At 47.1% G+C, this 23,387-nt stretch overlaps 3 protein-coding genes across 19 annotated transcripts in view; 1 reads left to right on the top strand and 2 right to left on the bottom strand.

Annotated features, from left to right (window-relative positions):
• LOC106746744 (two pore potassium channel protein sup-9) overlaps positions 1-12,581 on the bottom strand; it is a 67,908-nt gene extending 55,327 nt beyond the window's left edge. Inside the window, exons 1-2 of one of the 6 annotated variants that reach the window (XM_014623689.1) lie at positions 12,571-12,581; positions 172-1,483 (exon numbers count right to left, since the gene is read on the bottom strand). In XM_014623689.1, coding sequence (XP_014479175.1) covers positions 172-480 — 309 coding nt within the window. In that variant the 5' untranslated portion in view covers positions 481-1,483; positions 12,571-12,581. Of the gene's footprint in view, positions 1-171; positions 2,541-12,570 lie in introns of those variants that run through there. The other 5 variants (XM_014623688.1, XM_014623691.1, XM_014623692.1 and 2 more) reach the window with 5 other exon arrangements.
• LOC106746745 (collagen alpha-1(III) chain-like) overlaps positions 1-19,831 on the top strand; it is a 60,856-nt gene extending 41,025 nt beyond the window's left edge. The window contains exons 2-6 of one of the 2 annotated variants that reach the window (XM_014623695.1): positions 16,137-16,500; positions 17,163-17,330; positions 18,223-18,367; positions 18,441-18,530; positions 18,876-19,831. In XM_014623695.1, coding sequence (XP_014479181.1) covers positions 16,379-16,500; positions 17,163-17,330; positions 18,223-18,367; positions 18,441-18,530; positions 18,876-19,145 — 795 coding nt within the window. In that variant the 5' untranslated portion in view covers positions 16,137-16,378 and the 3' untranslated portion in view covers positions 19,146-19,831. Of the gene's footprint in view, positions 1-14,371; positions 16,501-17,162; positions 17,331-18,222; positions 18,368-18,440; positions 18,531-18,875 lie in introns of those variants that run through there. The other variant, XM_014623694.1, reaches the window with a different exon arrangement.
• LOC106746743 overlaps positions 4,116-23,387 on the bottom strand; it is a 19,736-nt gene continuing 464 nt past the window's right edge. The window contains exons 2-13 of one of the 11 annotated variants that reach the window (XM_014623670.1): positions 22,906-22,961; positions 21,428-21,935; positions 20,731-20,850; positions 20,332-20,458; positions 10,485-10,611; positions 10,182-10,283; positions 9,581-9,703; positions 8,983-9,128; positions 8,253-8,405; positions 7,334-7,579; positions 5,913-6,188; positions 4,116-5,497 (exon numbers count right to left, since the gene is read on the bottom strand). In XM_014623670.1, coding sequence (XP_014479156.1) covers positions 5,223-5,497; positions 5,913-6,188; positions 7,334-7,579; positions 8,253-8,405; positions 8,983-9,128; positions 9,581-9,703; positions 10,182-10,283; positions 10,485-10,611; positions 20,332-20,458; positions 20,731-20,850; positions 21,428-21,622 — 1,890 coding nt within the window. In that variant the 5' untranslated portion in view covers positions 21,623-21,935; positions 22,906-22,961 and the 3' untranslated portion in view covers positions 4,116-5,222. Of the gene's footprint in view, positions 5,498-5,912; positions 6,189-7,333; positions 7,580-8,252; positions 8,406-8,982; positions 9,129-9,580; positions 9,704-10,181; positions 10,284-10,484; positions 10,612-20,331; positions 20,511-20,730; positions 20,851-21,427; positions 21,936-22,905; positions 22,962-23,387 lie in introns of those variants that run through there. The other 10 variants (XM_014623679.1, XM_014623669.1, XM_014623671.1 and 7 more) reach the window with 10 other exon arrangements.

Genomic DNA, 23,387 nt, shown 5'->3' with positions numbered 1-23,387 from the left:
ACATTTTTATATGAGAAAGAAGAATTTTTCGCATCGACCCGACCGAGTTCTCTCGTCCGTCGGCTGCGTTGAAAACTGCATGCGAGAAGAAAGCGCTCAAAGCCGTTTCGAAGCTCAGTGTAACAGTCGCAGTGGCACGACTCCGCCGAGTAAGGGGAATAAATCCTTCACCTTGGAGGTCAGCTCCCAGAGGGTGGCGGCCGTCAGGTTTCTCAGTCGGATGACATCGTCGGCGACGTCCGGGCTGGTCTTGCCCTCGATGTGAATGAACAGGAAAGCGCCCGCTATAGTGTAGCCGACCACGAGGCACACGATGCCGACGTTGCTGAAGAGGAAGGCTATCAGGGCCCTGGTCCAATCGGCGATCCTCTCAGCCCAGGACTTTCGCCTGCGTTTCCGCCGTCTGCCGCTCCGGTTGCGATAACTTCCACGCTGCCAGCTCCGGCTGGCCGACGAGGAGGACGGTTTGTCCGTCTCCATCGGCGACGACGACGACAGCTCCTCAGGAGGACGTCATCGACTCGGCTGGGTCACCTCGTTCCGATTCGCGGACATCGCTTCCGGCTCGCCGAGCACGACGAGATGTCCTTTTCGTTGCAACTGTGAATCGACTTGCCTTTGATCTTCGGCTGTCGGGTGATAGCTTACAACTTGCCGGCAGACCGTGTGTTCACCGCGGGGACACACGTTGTCGCGCGGAAATCGAACTCGAGGAATCGGCCACGTGGCGCGTCATCCTCCAACGAGGCTGGGAAAGAGATCTTAGGGAGACTCCGCTTGCTAAGTTGGCAACTGTATAAATGATATCTCGGGCGAGAGTACTCCCGCTCGCCTTACGTATAGACCAGAGCTTCTTCTAGGGCAAGCTTTTTAAGAGCGTTACCGTAATACCGATAAACGATACAGGCAAATATATACGTCATTGAGTCTTGAAGAACTTTCTTTCAAAGAAAGTGACAATAACTGCCTCGTTTATATATAGAATAGAATATAGAATAGAAGATCCTTGAATACTTGCTGTAGAACTAAATTAGACTTAAAGTGGGGCTAAAATTTCGACTCGGGTCGTCGCGTTTCACTCGGCCGGGAAAACACGATGCGTGATCTCGCGGAAACGCACGCTTCTCTGTATCGGAATTTAGAGGAGGAGCAACAGAGGAGCTTATAAGAAGAGGTATAAGAAGATCGGAGGGCCTTGTGTGCGCGAGCACTGACCGGGGCTAATAGAAAATTACGCGCGGGCGGAATTTAATGGAAAACGCCTTATCGCGGGACTCTTCTGCCTCCGCGAGCGAGCGGCCGCGCCGCGCTCACCGGAGTCTGCTATCGACTCCGTCATGGTCCGCGGGGAATCGAAAACACGGACCAGCCGTCCATAGGTAGGGATGAGCCACTTGGCCGCTTAACAAAATCTATTGTGAAACTGTTTACGATCCCGCGAAAAATGATCGACGATTTCCCCGAAGTCTTTCTCTCTCTCTCTCTCGGCGATGCCGGATGAACTCGGCTTTAATTAAACTCGGTGTCTCACTGTCCGCCCCCTCTCCCCGTCGATTTTCGCCCGCTTTTCACGCGTCGGAGTATAAATCGCGGGATTACGACTTCTCTCTTTCTCTCTCATCGCCGAGAGACGCTCCGACGGAATTTCCACGCTCGCCTTAGCTCTCCCGCGAACGCGGCGCGAATAATTCCGAAACGAAATACCGTGGAAATCGATCGTTACCTCGGACGGTTCCGGGAGACGTTGCTTCACGCCGGTCGCATTGATCGACATCGGCGTGAAACGAAGCGGAGGATCTCTCGGGGAACGCTTATCGAGATGTCTTCATTTCGGGCTGTGAATTTTGTATCGTCCTCGCGGATTACGCACGAGAGTCTCCGGCGGAGGATCGAGCCGAGCGCTATTGATCGAGGCGCCGGTGGGTCGTCGACGATGACGTTTCCCGACGTAGGAGGCGATGACGCGCGGCCGGTACGTACGTACGTGAGAGAAGAATCGGTTTCCCGATGCGTCCATCCTCCGCGTCTCTACGCGCACTACGATCCCCGGGTCCCCATTGAGACGAGATCTCCGCGTTTATGCCCGTGCCGCGAGCTATAGTTAGCCACGACGTACGTCTATGCGGCTAGTACACCAGACGGACGATTACGAAGAGAGCGGCCACCACGTGTCGCGGAGGAGGAGGAGCCGACGGCATCCCTCCGTTTTTTTCTTGTAGATCATTTTCCACGAGTCCCATCGGGCATATCCCGCCGACCGCGCCTCGATCCACGGACGTTGACGCGCGTTTCTGTCGCGTTAACGATTGCCCGCCCGACTGCCGCATCCGATTGTCCGCCGACGATTCCCGTTACATCGAGCCCTTACCGCGCCCGTTGTCGACGCACGTTGCGATTAATTTCCGGAGGAGCGCCGCGCGACCGAGCCGCGCGCGACGATCGCGAACTTCTCGGCGGGTCGCGCGATCCGCTGGAATCGGCTGATTGCCGCGGCGTGCGAACGTGCGGAGAAACGGACCCGCCTCGACGAGGCTCCCCCGTAAACTGATTTCGCGGCACCCCGCGCACGACACACTATCCCGAAATAGCGCGTCGCCGAAAATAACCGGGTTCAAGTCGCTTGAGAGCCTGGTCGCGCCGACGAGGGACACCCGGTAGACAGACGCGACGACGACGCGGTGTGGGGCGCGGCGGTCGATTTTCTTCGCGTACCGAGACGAGAGAGCGAAGAGAGAGAGAGAGATTAGGATGTAACAAATTCGAGGTTGAAGCTAAAAGCGGCCTTCTGATCGACCGACAGGTATTTTCGGAATCAATACTTTCCTCATCACCGACGTCGGCGCGTTTCTGAAACCGAACGCGTTTAAAAGCGACGCGAAAGCGCGAGTTACTCGACAATACCCCTTGATCGATCAATCGCCCGAGATTCCGCGCGAAAATATTCAACTCCCGTGGAGAATAATTCCGCCGTTCCTGCGAAGAAAGTCAGATCGCGTCGCCTCCGAACGGCTTTAAAATTTATGAAATGCAGATTTCGCGCGCCGGGCTGGTTCGTTCGCGTAATGGGCGCGAACGGAAGTTCTTAGCGGCTATTATTTCTCCTTCGAGTGGGCTTTATCGCGCGATTATCGAGTCGTTGAAGCCGGAGCCGTTAACGGGACGCCGCTGTCGTTGCCGCCGACGCCACCGTCGAGGCGATTAACGTCCTGGCGATTTAAGCGACGAAATGCGGCTGCGAACGCTGCGAGAGAAACGTACACGCCGCGTGTACGTGTGAACGTACATGTGTGTGCGCGTACGTGTTTGTGTGCGCGCGCGTGTATATGCGCGGGCCGCAAAAGGGGATGAAAGGGATTTGCATAGGAAGCGTGAGTTTTGCATCCGGCAAGTGCGTCCGGGAAAATATTGTAAGAACAATCTTCCGCGCGGAAAGTAGTAAGCCGCGCGAAAACGTCGCGCCCGCCTCCCTTTCTCTCTCTCTCTCCCTCTCTCTCCCTCCCGTTTCCCAACTCTGTGAGATAATTATATTCTCGCGTCGCGCGTGTGCACGTGTGTTCAAGGAAATTTAAGGGACTACTGTAAAACCGAGGATATCTCTCGAAAAATCCCTCGTGTCTTTCGGATTTTACAGCATACTCCGTTGCGCTCCACGCGAGAATAATTATATTCCTCTCTTTTTTATTTTTAAACCGTTTCTTTTCACGCTGCTCCCTTTTGACAGAGAGGGGAATCGAGAGATGATATTTCCCGATCCATCGAATTCTCGTTTATAGAAAGGAATAATAATACTGTCGGTAAAAATATAACGTGGCCGATAAGAGCCGGCGCAAGGCATCAATGCGAGTAAAGAGATTCGCATAAAAATTAAATCTGTGAATACATTAAGGAGCAATATGTACAAAAGTCGTATGAAAATTCAGACGTTTCGGTTTTGAATTGATCTTTTCCGTGCGCTTCACGATTGTATGTGTTATTCCTTGATGTTTTCATTTCGTTGTGAATCTCTTGATTTATATTGATACCATCCACTGATCATATTATGGTTTTACCGATTGTATATCGTCAGACTTTTCAATGTTTTGCGAGGAAAAATACACAGACACATACACGGAGAATGACGGTATTACGCAACATTTATGTATAAATATAATATATCTGGCAAATGATACAATAAGTGTTCCAGTACTCAAATCTAATTGCACATTTAATATATTTATATATCTAATGTATACCTTCCGTGTCTAATGACTAAGACTTACCGCGAACAACCACGCTGGACGAAACCTGAAGGGGAGATATTCAAAATGCAAATGTCGGCTAAATATTAAAGTCACCGCTATGCTATGTGTATGCAAATTTAATTGCATTTCGCAATTATTCTCTCATTCATTTTATAGAATCTAATTCTGAGATGTATATGTACACGGCGTTATACGGCAACATTATGCAACGGTATTTTCCGAGCTCGTGAAGCTCACTGAATGCACAGTTTCTCGCCTCGTCATTGTTTCATCGGTGTATTAATTAACGATAAACCCGTATTGCGATATCGCTTAAGTAACGAGATTCACGGTGACGTGAAAATTCCCCCAAAAAAATGTCCAGGTCCTCTTCAAGTATTCTCTTCCGACCGGAGGGATTCAAATAATAATATATCACCCGAAGAAATCGATGAAGAAAAAACACAGACTCGAGTCCCGCGGGCTAAATTGGACCGTATCCGGTAAAATGCTAACATAGTCATTGTTTTCGAACGAGCTTACCGTGATTATTCAACGAATAATATCCGTTTTAATGAGCTTACGATAACCATTCATTTTCTCGTCGGGATTCGTCTAAACGCTCTCGATCGTTCCATCTCCGCCTTCCCAGCTTCGCTGTAGGACCGCAATAACACGCTAAAATTAAGATTGAAATGATCGATTTCGCACGCTCGCTCGCTCGTTCGTTCGTTCCGATTTGTCGCCGAGGCAGATCGCGCGCGCGCGCGCGCTACGAGAAAACAAACCGGAGCCGAAATATATCGCCCTCAACGGGAATTCGATTTGCGCGAGCTTAGGTCTGCTTATGGCTACGTCGCGAGTCGCTGACTTGTACGTCGTATATACGAGACGTGAACGGAGAATTCCCCGCGGGATTACGCGCGGTGCGCGCGACAACGATGGATGGACGGCGTTTCGCGCCGATCTCGTCGAATGGTCGAGGCTGAAAACCGGGCGGGTTCAGAGCCGGGCTCGGCAGAGATCGGGCTCGTTTTCATAGACCTCCTCCTCGTACTCGGCGTCGTATTCGTCATACTCCTCGGCTTCCTCCTCGTCGTCGGTCTCTTTGATGATACCCAGCCTCTTCGCGACGCTCTTCACGTTGTTGATGACCTCCTCTTGCACCAGATTAAAGCTCATTGCCAGCAAAGCAATTCCAAATAGCAGGTAGAGGGAACAAAGGGCGATGCCCTTGTGCGCGTCCAGCTTGTACGCCGGCACAAAGTCGCCGAAACCTTCAAAAAAGAAAGCAACAGAGGCGGGAAGTGTTGCGCGAGCTTTGCGCTTAACGTTATTCGCGACAAACCAACGCGAGCTCGACGAACGGATGTGTGAGTCGTACATATATGTGAACGTGATACGTTATACGTGTTATTGGACGAAAAATCTCATCGAACAATTTCAGGCGAATTTCATTCAGTATAAAATATTATACGTTGCTTTTGTCATTTCCGGCTTTTGTAATTTCCAGATATAAGCGAGACACGGTTGAAATTCGCTAAATGACGCGCGAACGCGTTGTAATTCTTTCGGGAGGTGCGATCTCTTTGATGACGCCGCGTGGGATGAACGTAAGAGAAAACACCGTCGGTCGGTTCGCGCGGTTTCCCACGCGGACGGCAATGAGAAGGTGGCGAAGGTGGCACGAACCGATGGTGGTCAGCGTGATGAAGCAGAAGTAAGCGGAGTCGAGGAACGGCCACTTCTCCCATTCGCTGAAGAGATAAGCGCCGCCGAATATGTAGCTGACGACCAGGAAGACGCACAGCCAGATGGGCACGGGCTTGGTGGGCTGTTTCTCCTGGTCATCCGCGGCGGCGTAGTACTCGTTGTCAAAATCAATATCGTCCGCGTAAACTTGTCGAAGCACGGTGAATCCTATCGGCGACATAATCCTCGGCGATGGCCCGCGCTTATAAGAACGCGCTGGGAACGTTATTTAACGATGAGAGAGTATGGGTTATCGATCGACTTGTTGTTTAACACGTTCGCTACCACCACAGCATCGTATGTGCGTATGTGTGTGTGTGTGTGTGTATGTGTGTGTGTATGACGCGCTCGAATCTCTCGTGGTAGACTGCGCGTCGCGTATACTCGACATGTCGATTAACTTTTCCGATAGATTTTCTTGATTTTATAATTAAAATACACGCTGCATGCTGTACAACAGTAACATCGAGAGACGCGTTCTGCAGCAAGGACTTGTGAAAGTGTGGTAGCGAACGCGGATCAAGTCGCGACACACACACACACGCGCGCGCGCGCGGAGTTGTATCATACTCGTCGCAATCTACGCTCTTTCGTGTGGTTAGCAGTGTTAAAGAAATCTTCTCGATAAAGTGTGTACTAAAAATATAAGTTACACGCTAGAAATCCATGGGTCGGGATTATATCGTGTCTCGCAGGGAGAAAGGGTTTCTGGATTTGGTACACGCGTTTGTTTGACTTGGGTTTTGTTTAATCTAAACATCATATAATATTGAATATCGTTTTGTTCGATTGAAAATGTTGTCTCACTAAACCACATTATTTGATTGGGAAAACAGTATTGTTTAGGGGAAGGTAATATTTCGTTTTCAATCAAATCAAATTGACGTTATTGTATATTAAATATTGCGCCACCGAAATAAAAAAGTTTTCTTAATATTTTTCGAACATAGCGTTACTTCTTTCCAATAATTTATTGCTCGTGACAATCATCGTAATGTTTGAATAAAAATACAGAAGAAACATTTTATAATGAAATAAATTTGATAAGTAATTATTCGACGTAAAGATATTTATTCTTTGAGAAACCAAACAACTCTCTGTTTGTTGAATCAAACATTCGTTTGTTTGCTTTATTCCAAGGCAAATTTGTTTCAATTGAAGAAATTTTATCAAACCCGAGAGAATCCCTTTCTCCGTGCATGAGCAACGCCCGGACTCTGAAGGCACAATTTACGGGGATTATTGCTTAATTCCAAGTGTTATTTCTCGATTTCCCCTCCGATTCTCCCGGAAATTTGGATTTTTTCACGTATCTAGAATGATATCTCGCGAGATTCGGCGCATTTATGCGACTCGCTCACCGACGGAGTAATTGCTTCTCGTGCGTCTAGACTTGGCGGATTGCGACCTTCCCATATGCTCCATTTCCAAATAAACTTGAGCAGGTCGCAGCCCCGACGCCAAGCTCGTTCTCTGGCTATTCGTCGTGGCTCCCTCCACGGAGAGGCATCTCCTCGGCAAGGATCTCGGACTGAGGGGGGTTTGCTTTTCGGCGTTATCCGGCTCGTCGGTCGTTCCGTTGCTCTGCGGCTTCTCCGAGTTGCCGACTGTAACGATATCGGTTTTGTTTAATTTCTTCGAGCACCTCAGAACGCGGCCTATTTAATTCATCGTCTCCGGACACTTCGCGGACTCTCTAATCGGATTCTGAGCTCTAATAATATCATCACCGGAGATGGACGGCATCCTATGTGGTAACGAAATTAAAAATAATGCTATTAAACTTGGATCGATCGCATGGCTGCATAGACGGGGTCAAAGAAATTCGTTGGGTTACTTCGTTGTAAATGATTCCTGCGCGAAATAAATCCGCCACTTTTGTACCGCGTGCCGAGTATCGAAAATATCCGCTTGCTCGATCATTAATATATGCTTACTCGATATACGTGCGGCAAGGCGCTTCTATTTTCGCTGGTGTTATCGATCGCCGAGTCATGAATAACTTCCGCTTTCTTCTTCGTAAATTTACTCCCCGCGTGAAGTATTTTATAACAGCTTAGCTCGGTCTAATATATTCCCTATTATCAATAATGACTCGTGTTTCCAAGCAAAGACGGCTTATCGATCCCTGCTGCCTGTGAGAGTGTCCGGGGAGGATAAGCGTCTTCGCCGGGAGTTATTTATGATCGCGATACTCCGTGCATCTTTATCGTCCTTAGAATTAGAGCGTAATAGACAGTAATATCGTGCTTTTGTGCTTTTGCGTTTATCGATACTCGCCTCTATTCCGAGGCGGTGGCGGCTGCCACCTCAGCATCTCGTCCTCCAGGTCGTCCAGCGCGTATCGGTTGCAGAGAACCTGCGAGCGGTCCGTCTCGCTCGGGCCCATCAGTAATTTTCTGTCCAACGACTGCGTCGTCATCCTGGGACTGGCTGTGCGCCGATAATACGAAAGTAATACGGCCGACAGACCGGCCGAGAATTCCCGATTGATCGATCGAGAGACGATAACGAGCGCAATTTAACGCGCGCGATCGATGCGCGCGCTTGAATGAATTAATTAATATCGAGCGAACGGTTACGCGTATCCGCGGCCCGACGGCGGCGACGCCTTTGTCTTTGCGCCGCGCTTTGTGTGCGTGTGCCGCGCCGACACATTGTTTACCGACTCCTCGAAATGATGTAAATGATGTATATGAAATGCAAACGCTCGAGAATCGAAATTCAATTGAATTGATAATTATTTACGGTTATTACGCCGGCTCATTTTTGGAGGGCGGCTCTCGCGCAACAACGCGAACGATATCGTCTTCCGCCGCGAAATTACCTCGCGCGTGCCCGTAATTGTCCGCGAACGAACCGAAAATGCGCGCGTACGGTTGGCTGTACGGTCGGACGCTGCGCCCGCGTTCTTTCTTTCCCGCTTCGCATACTTTCGATTTCGCGAGCGATTCTCGCCCCCGTTCGATCTCCTCGACAATGGAACGAGATTGATACCGGCGAATAATACCTCTCACGCTTCTCGGTGTGGCCACCGGGACGTCCGAATAACGCGGCATGGTCGCCGCCCTTTCCTCCGTTGGCCGATTCGTAGGAAGCGCTTCAGCACCGGTCGGCGCCCGTAACTCATTTCCTTCGAAGCGTCGCGGCATGTACCTGCGGTTTGTTATCGCGTACACTTCAGCCTGACTCTAATTAGTCGCTATGTATCACTCATTAATTATAACAGCATTGAACCAACATCCGAAAATTAATGCTTAATATTTAGCATAATATTAATATTTAACGGCTGCCTGATATGAAATATTAATTCGGACATTTAAGTGAACGTTATTGTATTAACGTTTAATATTATTATAGCGGATTTTTGTCAAATATACCCTAACAACACACTAATAGAATAATTTATATACACACATATACACACATAAATGTATATATTGGACTACGCTTCCTGTCACACTTCCTTGCATTATTTAATCGGACAATGTCTGGCTATAACCGGAAGCGCTGTTCGTGCATCGAATATTTATCCGCCCGAAGATGAAGTTCGAAGCTCGAGTCCCATCGAGTCGAATAATTGATTCGAGATTCGGATATCACCTCACCTGCAATCGGTGTCGGAGTACGAGGACTTCGTCATACTCTCGGAAAGCCCCAAGGCCGAGTCCGCTGATCGTTGACTCACCCTGATGGACCGGCGGAACGGGCCTTTGCTCGAGCCATATCGCCTTATGAAGTATAAACATCACGTCACTATGCAATTTTGCGTGCGAGTCCTTAAATTCGTAAGTTAAACGGAGCCGTGCTAATTCACCCGAACAATCCGAGGATCCAAAGATGCTTCGGGATGTCGTTAATCTTTGCGGAACGATCCGGCGTATTGTTGCGTTTTTCTATCTGCTCCCGCGTGGATTCGCGCGTTAAATTCGAGATCTCTCGGTTTCAATGTTCGCCGATAAAATTGTAGTTGAAAGAAAGCCCGTCCGGAAAGAGTTAGTAAGTGACGGACGGTGCGTGATTCCTACTTTTTGAATTTAATTTTGCGTTTCCGCGTCTCAGTGATAAAATGACCGGTAGAACGTTCGTAATTACGGATTTCGAAACGTCTACTTTTCCGACATCAGTCTTCTGTTACACGTATTTGTTCTTATTTTCTTAATGAAATTAAACGTTTCTTCGTAATTTTTCCGTTACACGTGAGATTACCCTGGTTGACGAACGGAGTAGGATCTGGCGAAGGTATTACGGCTCCGTCGCTTTTTCGGTGGTTTCGTGCATATGTAGCAGCATACTTTCCAATATAGAAACCTGAAAACAACGCGCGGCAATTTAGACGAAATATTTGATTCCATTTTATTCATCTCTTTTTTTTGTTTTGGCCGGAATGACGGAAACTACTAAACGTCGCACGCGCGTTGTATGCGGGCAAAACGCAATCTCGCGATTTTTCCATTTCCCGAATCCACCATGATTCGGACGAACGTGATTAACGTTCGAGAAGGATCGTACCTAAAACTCGACGCCATCACGTCTCCGATATTCGACAGGCAGAGCAACATGAGCGGAATGCCTAAGATAGCGTAAAATATAGTCACTACCTTGCCGTTCTTCGTTTTCGGCGCGATGTGACCGTAACCTAAAATTGCAAACGGAAAAATTAGATCCGCCCGCCGACTTGCGATCGTGTCATTTCGCATCTACCGTTATTTCCCAAGCGTTTTTCCACTATATATTTTTCCCGACGTTGTGCGTAATTCGCAATATATTCCGTGTCGTATTCCGCGATGCTCGACAGTACTGAAAAACTCGGGAATTCTAAATTATTGTTTCGCACACAGAACGTTTGGCTCGCTGGAAACAAAAAAACACACAACGGGAGATTTATCAGCGGCAAAGTGGCGTACAATGAAAAATCACTATCTGGTGTCGCGGGCGAACGATCGTCCCATTGAATGAACTCGATCGACAATGGCGCGTGCACACGAAGCCGGGCTTAATCGCCACCTTAAAGTCTGGAATTAGAAGAAACAGGTCGACGAGGCCGTTCGGGCCTTTAGTCGCTCTCATCTCCCGGCCTTGAAACTCCTCCTGAAGCCTTGGACTGACTCGTAATTTCGTCTATGAGTCTGGGTCAAGGTCGCCGGGATTTCTGTATTCGATAATGCGTAGGAACATCGCACGCGGTTGCACAATGCTCCCGTTACGTTGCGACGTGTCTGCGTTTTCTATCTTTGCGCAACTCTGATCTATAGATCGCTATAAATCCTATAATAAACCGTTCGAATTTTTCTTCTGTTATTACCAGTCGAATAAAAGAAATCATGCGTGTTATTCTGATAATTCCGAGAACGTGCATTATACTCGTATGTGTGAAGACTGTGTAATAAAAGTAGAAAAAAATGTAAATCAAAATTTTTTAAAAAATGTATATCAATTTACATCAATATTGTAAAATAAAGTATTAAACACATCAGAATTCTGCTATAGTGAAAATGTTTGAAATCGCGAGCGTTTAATAGATTCTTCTATCTGGGAACTCGGTTCTGCGCTCGTGAAATAACTCGTGAAATACAGTCAAATTTCTAACAATAAATTACCCGAAACAGATCAATATCGGCCTCTTTTCTTAAATCTAAATTACTCAGACGATCCCGATTATGTAAATATTGAGAGGATCATTCGAATTGGTAAGACGTCCAAATATTTGAATATTTTAATAAATCCCGGCTTCTCTCTCTTTCTCTCCCTCTTCCGAATTTACGACATCGCGCAAGGATATCCGAATAACGCGCCATTCCGAAGACGAAACGCGATCAAGCCAATCGATACTCTTCTTTTTTATGTCACAAAGTTACTCGCCGGAGGAAGTTGCCTGGGAACGCGGGAAAGCGGGTCAAAGTGCACCCATAACAAGTCCCTTTCGCCTTTATCGAAAGGGCGGATTTATCCGTGCTCGAAAGGCGAGCGTGATACGGGCGAGAAAGAGAGAGCGGGATCGGGAGTGGATACGGGAGGCGGCGGCGATCCAATTTCATAAATTTGCCCGGAAGAAGCCACTTATTACGGCGATCTCGCGGAGCAACGAGCGACAAAAGCGATTCGAATCGCCTTTAGCGCGATCGAGCTCGCGAAGAAACCGCGGCGCGATAAAGGTTCTCGACGCGTGCGACAGGGCGCCATCGGGGAAGGCCGTATTTTTCTGCAATATTCGTTCGTACGGCGAAGCGATAAGTATTTAGGTAGTAGGTATCGTTAAGCGATTTCGCTTGAGCTCATGAGCGCCGTCGATGTTTATAACGCGTAACCTTTCCTGCCGCGAAACCACCGCAGAAGAGGGATTTTCCCCGGATACGGTATAAATTTCAGCCGCAGCCCGGCACCATGCATTATGCAGCTGCATACAGTCTGCAGAAGGGAGGAAAGGAGGCAGGCAGGCAGGCAGGCAGGCAAGCAAGTGAGTGAGGAAAGAGTGAGAAGGAGAGAGAAGGGAGAAACATACGAGGCAAAAAGCCAGTTTTCTCGTAGCGAATACATGAATTTTCCCGGATATTCCAAGATGTCGAAAAGGCATCGCGATCTATTCGCGTTGTGAGACCTCTCTCTCTCTCTCTCTCTCTCTCTCACTCACTCACTCACACCTTTGTTCCTTTTTTTATCTCGTACGGGGGCGGTCGGGGGAGGACGGGCGTTGTAACGCTTTTATTCCGACTAGAAGAGGCCGAGAGAGAGAGAGAGAGAGAGAGAGAGAGAGAGAGAGAGAGTGAGATGAGAACTAGGTCGCGTAGTCGATGGCAGGAAATTATTTGAAAAGGGAGAAAATACAGGGAGAAGTCGCTTGCCGCGCGAGAGCCTGTCGAAGAAATGAATTTTCGCCCCCGTCGGAGGATAAGCGTTCGATCGCGGCCCGACCTCGAGAAATTTCGATCTTATCGACGGGTTAATTTTTTTCACGCGATTACGGGCCGGAAGTGAAGCCGAGACCGCGAGTAGGCGGATCGCCGTCCCGTTGGAACGTGTAACATCAATTTCCCGCCCGGAGTGGACTCGTTGGAAATTGACGTGTTGCGGATGTAAGTCACGTTTCGGCGTCGGGTCCGATAAAGATAGCCATTAAACTTGATACTGCTGAAGCCGCGTGCTTTAATAATCGATTGATTGCTCGGGGGCTGCGAAGACCGAGAACCGAGATGACGTTTACTTCGATGCGCGAATATCGACGCTGAGTTTCGCGGATATAAGGAAAATTACAAACAGTTCTTAGATATCGCGGGCCCTCGAAGAGCGAGTCGTTACGATACGATCTTGCTCTTCGATTAACTTCGACTAGATTCTGACCGTAAATAGGATTTTCGATCGAAATTTCATCGCCGGGATCTTTAATATCGAAGATTAAAAATTTGCGTCGTTAGGAGAGGAGAGTACGTCGCCGTCGGAACTGCGACCTAAGGGAATTATAATCGTTGAAACCTCAATCGGCTTTGGTCCACACCTTCGTCCTTCCCTTCATGAGCGACCGATTCGTTCAAAGTGTTGGGGAAACAGATTGATTTGGATCAAAATTAACGCTCCTGAGTGTTTGCAGAATCGATCCGAGGAAAAATAATGTCCGCCCGTCCTCTGTGTCGCAAATAGACGCGGGGACGGTAAATTTAATACGAATAAAATTCGCCACGCGGCTCGCATTTGTACAAATAATATCGCGCTTTTCGCGAATTAAGTCGACCCCGCTCGGTTCACCGCGGCTATTATTTTCTCGCGGTGAGACCCGTTACATCGGCGAAGCGCGGTAAAAGGACAAACGGCCAAAGCACCGTCCTCCTTTTATCGTATTTACGGTAGCAGGAAATTACTTAAAAAAGATTACGCGCCCCCAGGAAATTAGTTGAAAAGTGCTGCGAAAGGGCGTCCCTTCCGGCCGGCCCGTGAAATGAATTTTCGCGGATACGAACGACAAGCTTCCTGCGGCGATGGCAAAGAGGAGAGGGAGCGAAAGGCAGATAGAAAGAGAGAGAGAGAGAGAGATAGAGAGAGAGAGAGAGAGAGCGAAGGGGACGGAAGTAAGTGGCGCAGATCCGATTTCATCAATTCGTGCCAAAGGGTTACGAAGCTCGACTCGATTTTGTCTCGCGGACGCTTACTTAAGGGGAAATCCTAACAGAGGAAGAAAGGCGAGGCACTGTGAAAAATCGCTCGTAACCGGGATCGCCAGGTTTCAGTTTTCTGTTGGTTTGTCGACATTCAGCCGTCCGATTAATTCCCATTCTCCTTCGCGTCATTATATTTCTCTCGATATTATTTCCTTTTTATGTTGAAATAATTCGCTGTATTTACTTTCCGATCTCCTTTAAGCTCTTCTGTTTATATATATATATATATATATAATACCTTAAGAGCCGTGGGTATGAGTTGCCTGCCCGTCTGGAAATTGCGACACTTGAATCAAACGATCAGACATTTGCCTTGGCGGGTGTGTGTTGCAACAAGCAATGATGTCTTCCTGAGGAGCGGAGAGAGAGAGAGCCTCCTCGATCAATTCGAACGCTTATCTCGGCGAGATCGCTCGGGAGGAAGTCGCTTAATCGAATCGGACTCCCCCATTAAATCCACGAGGCGGTGGCCGTTCGCAACAGTTCGAATTTGATTCTTCCTTAAACTCAGCGAGTATCCGCGCGACAGTTCGCTGAGCTTTTGTTCGGAGCTGTTACGCCGCGAAAGGTGCGCGCGACAGCTCGTTGTTTTATTCGGCGCCACTTTGCCCGCCGGATAAAATTCCGTTGCTTAAACCCCCGCTTAATCTCCCGTTTAATCTCATAATGAAAAGATGTCATTCCGGGAGCGAGTTTCAAAGCGAACGCGGGATAAAGAGCATTTCGCATTCGTCCCGGCGCGTCCGTCCGGGCTTACCTTAAAAACCGGCGGACGATGCATTCGGGTCAACTCTGTGAACGACAGAAACTCCGCAATATTTTCCGCGAGTCTCTCTGTGAAATATCTCCGTCCGCTGCCTCTTTATTTTCTACTCAACGACCGAAACAGCGACGCCAAATACCTGATCCGCGTTAGAACGAACGATTATTGGAAGTCTCCGCTCTAGCCGGGAAGCGTTTCCCTCGGTTCTCCTTATAAATCGCGAGTATCTCGCGGAATCGTGTCGAGCCGAGGCATCGCCGTCCCGTATCGCGATATTGGTGACTTTTGCGGAATAACGAATCGCATAATAAGCGCGGACGCGGTAAAACACGACGCGGAACGCGCGATCACGCTCCTAGGAAGATTGGCGGGCAAATGTGGCTTAATAAAGGATGTACTTTTCAAGAGTGAAGGCTGAAAATCCGTAATGGCGGTAATTTCCCGCGGAGCGGGGAGCGAAATCGCGGGAATTAACGTTGCACCATGTGTCTTGATTTTGCTTTAAGAAGGAGGTCAAAGAGCGCGCGCGCCGCCAGCCAACCTGCTTCCCTACCTCGTCGAAGAACCGGGTTTTCCCAGGTCGAAGGACAACCGCTCGAAGGAGCGGAACCGGCCTCAAGATCCGACCAGATCCACCCACGTAACTGCATAATAACGTTACGCTTGTAAGCCAACAGGCGCGCGATGTAATTTCAACGTGGACGCGAATATAAATCTGGCGTCTGCGCATGTATTACACACCGATGTGTTAACAACTTTTATGAAAGTTGCAACAATAACTGCCGTTGCGCGCGTCACGCGCGCGCGGAATTGATTTTTTCAAGTATGACCTGAAAAATCATCCGTCGCTCTTTTTCTTTTTTCTCTTCTTTTCTTTACGTTTCCAGCATTCCTTCAACGTGCCTCCGACGTTACATCACGCGCGTAAAAGTCGAGGTAATACTCCTCGGCGGGAGGTGGAAAAGTAAAAAGGTATTCATTCGAAGGAAGGAACACGGCGTTCCTTTATAACGCGCATATTTTACGGCGCCTCTAAACGGAATCACGGCCATCGCGTGGGATCTTGAAGGAAAAAATAGCGACTCCACCGTTCGCGATTTTTCACCACTCTAGACGTGAAAATCGCGGGTCTCACCGATATTCTTGCGTTTTTCCGCACGGGATTCGCCGGGAATGATTAGCGGCGTTTCTCTCTCTCTCTCTCTCTCTTTGCTTTTCTCTCGGTTTTACAAAGTGCAGTCGCGTTTTCAGGGTTCGCATGGAAGCAAACAAAGGAGGCAAACAGTCCATTGATCGCGGATGATAATCGTCCAAAAGGACCTCGAAGTGTAACGGTGCGTTCACCTTCTCGCCGATTCATATATAAAGGCGGGATTCACTTTCACTCTCGTTTAGTCGGCTTCGGGTGTTATGCGCGTCCGTACATCCTCCTTTTCGGGCAACGACGACCGAGACGTATCGCACCGGAAATCACGAATCTCGCGACGGTAACAATGCGAGCAGCCCTTTTTATATTCTGCGTCGTGGTCGCGACGGCGTCCGGCGAAAAGGACGAGCCTTGGACGTGGAACGACGATAAGCAGAAGACGAGCAAGGCAGAAGTCGGCGAGGCAAGGTACGTTATCAGTCCGCGATTCCTTTCGGATACGGTAACGTTGCAAGTACACACAGAAAAATATATACCGCATTCAAGTAAATATTACTTGTTTCAAGCAAGTAAATTTAGTTTTTACCTCAACCGAGAATATTAAATTAAAATATTGAAACTTTATTTGCACTTGTTCCAATTAACCGAATTTAACTTTTCTTCGATGAAGTTTATAATATTCTTGAAAAGAGAGCAAATTCTGCTTTTGAGTAAATGATAATGAGCTTTTCTAATATCTGTAACGAACATTTCTTTAATAATGTTATGAAAAAAATATTCTTTATCCGAGATAACCATTACTTGAAGGAAGAAAAACAATTAGCTCTCACGGCCAAAAACTAGCTCCCACAGGTGAAAATTAACTGTCCATGCAATACAACTGAAATTTAGTTAATTTAGTTAATTTTTCTGCCCTTCTATCTCGTTTTTAGTTCCCAAAAATGAGTTCTGGTAACTAAATTTCAGTTGTATTGTATAAACATTGTATTGTACAGCCAATTCCTTTTTTCCTTGTGTGCCAGTTACCTGCGTTTTTTGCATTTACGACGCGACGGTGTACGGTATTAACGGAAACGTAGATAGACATTTCGCGATATAATTTCCGTCGTAATTTCGTCGTGTGACTCCAGGTATCAAGTATACGAGCCCGATTTCGACGGCATCAATAACGGGGCAGGCTTTAGACCACATCATCCGGGCCCTTACGGGCCCAACGGCCGGCCGTTGGTACCGTCGTATCCAGGCAACAATGGCGGTATCCTCGTTGGTCCTGGGGGACCAACCGGAATACTCGGAAGGTAAACGTTTGCAACGGTCTGAATAATATTGATCAAACGGGGAAAAAGACGAGCCGGTGAGAAAGAGAGAGAGAGAGAGAGAGAGAGCCGAACGCGCAATCGAGTTGCGGTAAACGCGACGAACGTTGAACACGCGATTAGCCAACAAACGTTTTCATCCTCGACTCGGTCTCGAGATCCCTTCCCAACGTTGGCGCATGAAGAAGCGACTGAAACTTTTTTACGTATAGCGAGGACGACCCGGGGGAAAATATTTGCACAAGCGCTCTCTACGAGCGAGCGATTATTAATCGGCTCGGCCGACCCACTTTCCGCAATTGCCGGGGCGCTGTTTAAAAATTGCGACCCGCTATGACGGTCGTTTTGGATTTTCATCGGGTGCGTCGAATCGCGTTTTTCAAACGGACTCATTAATCTCGGAGTGCTTCCACACCGAGCGGTGTGTGTATGCTTCGTCGGTTTACTCTCTATATTAAATGTCCAGTGATCCGATTAAAATATATAGCTCGGCCTCTTCACAGGAAGCGCTTAATTTATAGATTTTCTGCACATTTAATTGGGCGCGAGAGGCGTCGCCCGGCGCCATAACAATATTTTATGAGGGACGCTTCACTACCCGGTCACGCAGCAGTTTATCGGCCAAGTGTATATATTCTTCACGGGATCCGCGCCGGATTCGCACGCGAATTATCTATTAAACTTCAAGCCGGCCGAATTGCTCCTACCCGTGTGTATCGCATTCCACCCGGGCGATCGATGTTCGCTTTCACAGACTGGCTTCTTGTCCAATTAAATTCTCGCCGTAGTCCAGAACGCGTCGCGTTGCACTGTTTGTTGTAGTCAATATTCGCCAAGTGGTGCGACGTCGAAATACTCGACGTTAACGTTTCAGACCTCCGCGTCTCGATGGACCAGGTGGACACAACGGTATCCTGGGCTCGGTGCCGTCATGGATCCGGGAGGATCCCCGTTATCGCGACTTCGACACTTGCAAGTGCAGATACAGCTTCAACTGCCCGTCGCCAGGCTTGAAATTCGTACGTTTACGACCGAGCGTTCGCGAGGCGCGCCGGACACGACGACGATTTCAACGAATACTCGTGATTTCAGGGCCACTGCTCGAGGGAGAAGAAGTATTGCTGCTTCAACAGCAGAAAATTCCCAGCACTGTCGGGAGGTCAACACTACCCGTCTTACCCCGTAACGAAAAATATATCCTCATAATATAAAGCTTTGCATGGAGATTTCGCTGAAATTGACGCATACAAATTTTAAAAGAGCGGAAAATAGAGAGACAGAGGGACAGCAGATTTCTTTTTTAAATAGAATATTTCAAGGTTTCCCCCGTAGGAATATTTCGAGAAAGCAAAATGAAACGTTCTCTCTCTCTACCGCGATACGTACGAATTTAATTAATTTACTCATTTATCGGGTTTTTATTCAGATATATTGAAATATCTGTACCTCTCCTTGAATTTCCGTTCTCTCGCGCGATATGGTATTTTTCGCTGGTGTTTCTCCTACTGAGCATACAATCATTCCCAGGGCGCGCCGCACAAGTACGGGCCGGGCGGTTTCGCGCCGACGACGAATTATTACGACAATCGGGGACCGCACGGTAATCCATACGGCTACCGACATCCGTCTTTCGGTGACTATTACTCGGGACCTTATGGCGGTTATGGTCATCGTAATGAGTTCGAGTCGTTACGGCCATATGGCTACGACGCGGATCCGGACGATTATGAGATCTACGGGAGGTCGTTGGGCAAGAATCAAACGCAAGCGAGCGAGAAGCTGAGGACGGACGAGTAGGACGAGGAGCAATGACTGTAGATAAAAAATCTCGTCTCGACCGAATCGTTTCTCGATCCGCCGTGAAGCTCGAGCGATCGTTTCGGTCTCGGTGGAGATGCCAAAGATACGACAGGGATATATATCATACGTACACGTTCGTCGAGTAATCGTACATGATGCACAATTAGATGAGACACGACTCGAACACGAACTGTAATCGCGTCAATAATTAATTCGAGTGTGGAACAACACTCGTACTTTGTCTCAAGCGTCTAAATTTGTACAATGTGCACATCGTTCTTTCTCCAGAGAAACAGATATAACCTTCTGACGAGGTCTCGCAGAAATAAGAAAATAAATAAAAAATATCTCGAAGGCAACATCGAAACGTCAGTATAATGTGTAACACGTTTCTCACTTTTCTCGCTTTTTATTTGTGCAATTCCGATCGATTGTACTGTTTCCCGTACATTCACTCTGTTACCGTTTCTTCGAAACGCTAACGGGTTATCCCTTAAAATAAGGAGCCATTTAATAATTACGTCACGCTAAATTTGGTATTTTTACTCTCCCCTTCCCTTCCCTTCGACACAATTTCGTAACAAAGTATGTGCAATATTACGTGACATGTGGAATACATAGAATGAAAAAATAGTTTACAACCGTATTGTGAGTAATAATTATCAGACTGCTACTATCTTTTTCCAAAATATAAGTAATATTTAAGCATATAATTACTTGATTTTACAATTTTGATTAGTAAAAATTGTAGTTTTAGAAGTACAAATATTTCAAGATTAACATTTTAATTATTAACACAAGGCCGAAGCTTACAAATTTTCACCAAATGTAACCAAATGTGTCACGAAGGCAAACAAAGTAGATAACCACGTGCAGCCATATTACAAAATATGCCATCTAATGTGACGTTCCATCGCCTTCACTTCCCTTCTCTCTAACATCACAGACTGTCACGCAAATTAACAGATCGCCCTTCCTCTCGTAATGTGACGTAATTGTTGAATGGCCCCTAAATGGGATTAAATAAGAAACCGATAAATAATGTTGAGCGAAGAATGAATTTCTCGAATGACACGTACCACGCGTTTCATATAATAAGTAAAATTTCTCACGAGTCCTTATGTTTGCTTAATACCTTCGCTTTCTGGCTATTACTTTGACGATGCCTCCGATATCGACTCACCGATCGTCGTGATGACGATGATAGAGTAGAACAGAGCACCGGCGAACGTCCACTGAATATTATTCACCTCCTCGCTGCCGTCCCAACCATCCTTCGTCATTTTCTTCAGGAGTTCCTCTTCGAACTGCTGCATTGCGTATTATTCGCGAACAAATAGCGTGCTCTCAGATTGAATCAGACTTAAAACGAGAAAGGGACATTTTGCATTTCGCGTGTCACTTCGACGCGTCGCTATTTAGCGCGTTCTCATAAACACGGATCCCGGATCCGTTTGCATTTTATAGAACGAAAAAAATCTACCCGAGAGAATCGGGAAAAAAAGAGAAAGAGAGAGAGAGATTCGAAAAGAAATTCGGAGATTTGGAGGAAGATGAAAAAAAAATGGCCAAAATTATGTACCTTCAACTGGGTCAGCGCCTTGTCCGTCCAGTTTTCGCGAATCAACACTTCGAAATCCTTCGTGATTTCCCATAGTTTCTCCGAGACGTTACCCCGTATTTCCTTGATGCTCAACTTCACCTGCGAAGAACGTAACGATGCATTTACTCGACGTCGCGCCGCTCGGCGGCAGTCAATAATTCATCGACACGAGCGCGGAATATTCGATGCGGGTGAAACTATTTGTCTGTACCCTTTTTGCTCCCGACGCCGAATTAATTTCTGCTCGGGGGCCGAATTCCACGGTAGCTTGCGGAAACGCGAGTACGGATGGTATGCGTGTAGCGTACGAGAGATATTAACTTATCGGTAACGTAGCGGTAAATAATACGGACAGATAGATTTATAACTCTGCTCTCCGTGGCATGAAATGAGACGCGAAGATAAATCAACGATAGGTTAACTTGTTAGATATTTCTGAAAAAATTGTGCCGCACAAGCCGCGAAATGCGGGCAATTTTGACCTTCGTTCTCGAGGATTAATTACATTACGTGAAAGAAGAATGTGTGTGAAAAACGGAGCGAATTGAAACAACAATGAACAGGTGAAAATGTCGGCTTTTGAAGTTCGTTAAAATGAGAATTCGAGGCATCTCAATTAGATTGAGAATAAGTGAGTTAACGAACGGCGAAATCTCGCGCATCGCTCGCGACTCACCTGTTTCTCGTGCTTCGCCTCGAGTAATTCGAAGGCGTATGCGCCGATTACACAATAAGCAACCACCAAGGAGATCAGCGTGACGTGGGAGAATACGCATCTGCTGAATTTCCAAAGCAGCCGGAGGAATCTGATGCATCTCGACGGTTTCTCCGCTTCTATCGGATCGAACACCTCCGCTCGCGCACGCGGCATTTTCTACTTTCCTCTTTCACAAAGATCGCGGCTGTCCTCTTATTACATTCTCTCATCTACGCAACGAGCGTGACACACACCGCGCTTCAGCCTCGTCAGTTAGCTTCGATTACTGATAATTAGATTTCCTGTCCCGTAATCCCGTCTAATTAATTTGTTTTGACGTGGAACTGTCGGATTCGATATTTTGTCCGGAAATCTCTTTACGCGGTAAAACTTCGTGAAGCGAAATTGCGGGGATTAATTGATTTATATCGGGATTCGGGGAGAATGGAGGATTTGCGGCTCCGCGAAAATACGTGGACGTGAAAATCTATAAAATATATAAAATTGATAAAAACCACTGGAAATATATAGATCCCAACATTTGTCCGTACGACCGACAGCGCTCCCGAAAACTGAGGATTTATAAAAGCGACGGTATTTTCGAAACCACGAATATATTTCCAGTATTCGCGGGAGAAGTGTCGCATTGAAAATCAATAGATCCGCGAATAAGTAAAATCTGTAAGATTTATCGAAAACGGTGAGTTAAGGTCTACGACTCGGCAACGAATGAAGTTTTACGGTGAAATTGAAAAACCACTTAAATAATTTTTCCAGCCGTTGGTGAATTTATGCGTGGCGACGTAATATCAAACAGCCATGCCGTAAATGAAAAAAACCGGCGCACGTGTCGCGACTTTGATATCGGCTTGTTACATTACAAACAATGAAATGAAAAAAAATATATATATATACATAACTTATTTTTATTTTATATTTTTCTATAATATTTTAAGTGTCTCTTAAAGACGAAATTTACCCGGTTTCTATGGACCGCGCGTAAAAAGGCGTGCTACATAAAGTCGTTGACAAACATCAAAGTAACATTACGATTACGCCGATACCGAATGTTTATGCGTATTTTTGAATGAAGCGATTTCCAGATAAATTGCTGCAGTACGCGATTTCTCGCCACGAGATAGGATCGATGCTATCGCTGATCGAGCAGTCTGTTCTCGTATTCACTCGGATCGCTCGCCTCCGTTTTCACGGGCGATCCGACTTAATGTGATACGTTTTCGCCGCTGTTTATCCACTTTGCTGGTAGCCGACGGCGTCGATCGATATTGAATCGGCACCGAGAGCTCCGCTTTGTCGTGCCGTGCACGATAATGCAGGTTATCATTGACGCTCGTCCATCCGTCCGTCCGTCCGCGCGCTTTATCGGCAAATTCATTATATCGGATCGCAACTACAAATTACTCCGCGAATTGGATACGGAAAGAACAGAATTGCACCTCGGGGATTTCTTTCGCGGAAACAAGGTTGTATTATTTATCGAAGCGTGGTCGATCTGTAAAAAAAGGAACAAGGAGCAACGGCTTCATCGAATTTCGAGAGCAAAGCCTGATAACTTTCAAGGCTTTCGATCAACTTTTCTAATGTAAAAGTTATCAGTGTACCGACACACGTTCTCTCATTAAGGAAAAGCCGATTCCGTGAGAAATGTGACCGGTGAAAAAAGCGAGAGTTGAAACCGCGCGTGACAAGACTCAACATTATTATATCATAAATCGTGCGATGAATAACACTTTTAATGAAGATGGCAATTATCGAGTTTCCCCGATACATACGCTGGGAAAGGGTTGACAAACTGCCTGTTTATACAAGTTGAAAATACACAGATTCTTATTAACCACCATGAATCTCAAATTGACTTGATCGTAAAATATCTCACGGGAATAAATTTCGAGAGAGAGAAAGACAGGGTTGGCGGGGG

The sequence above is a fragment of the Dinoponera quadriceps genome, unplaced genomic scaffold (genome assembly GCF_001313825.1).
Source record: "Dinoponera quadriceps isolate SergipeBrazil2010 unplaced genomic scaffold, ASM131382v1 scaffold1565, whole genome shotgun sequence".
In the NCBI taxonomy this organism is placed as follows: Eukaryota; Metazoa; Arthropoda; class Insecta; order Hymenoptera; family Formicidae; genus Dinoponera; species Dinoponera quadriceps.
This window is presented reverse-complemented; position numbering and strand designations above follow the sequence as displayed.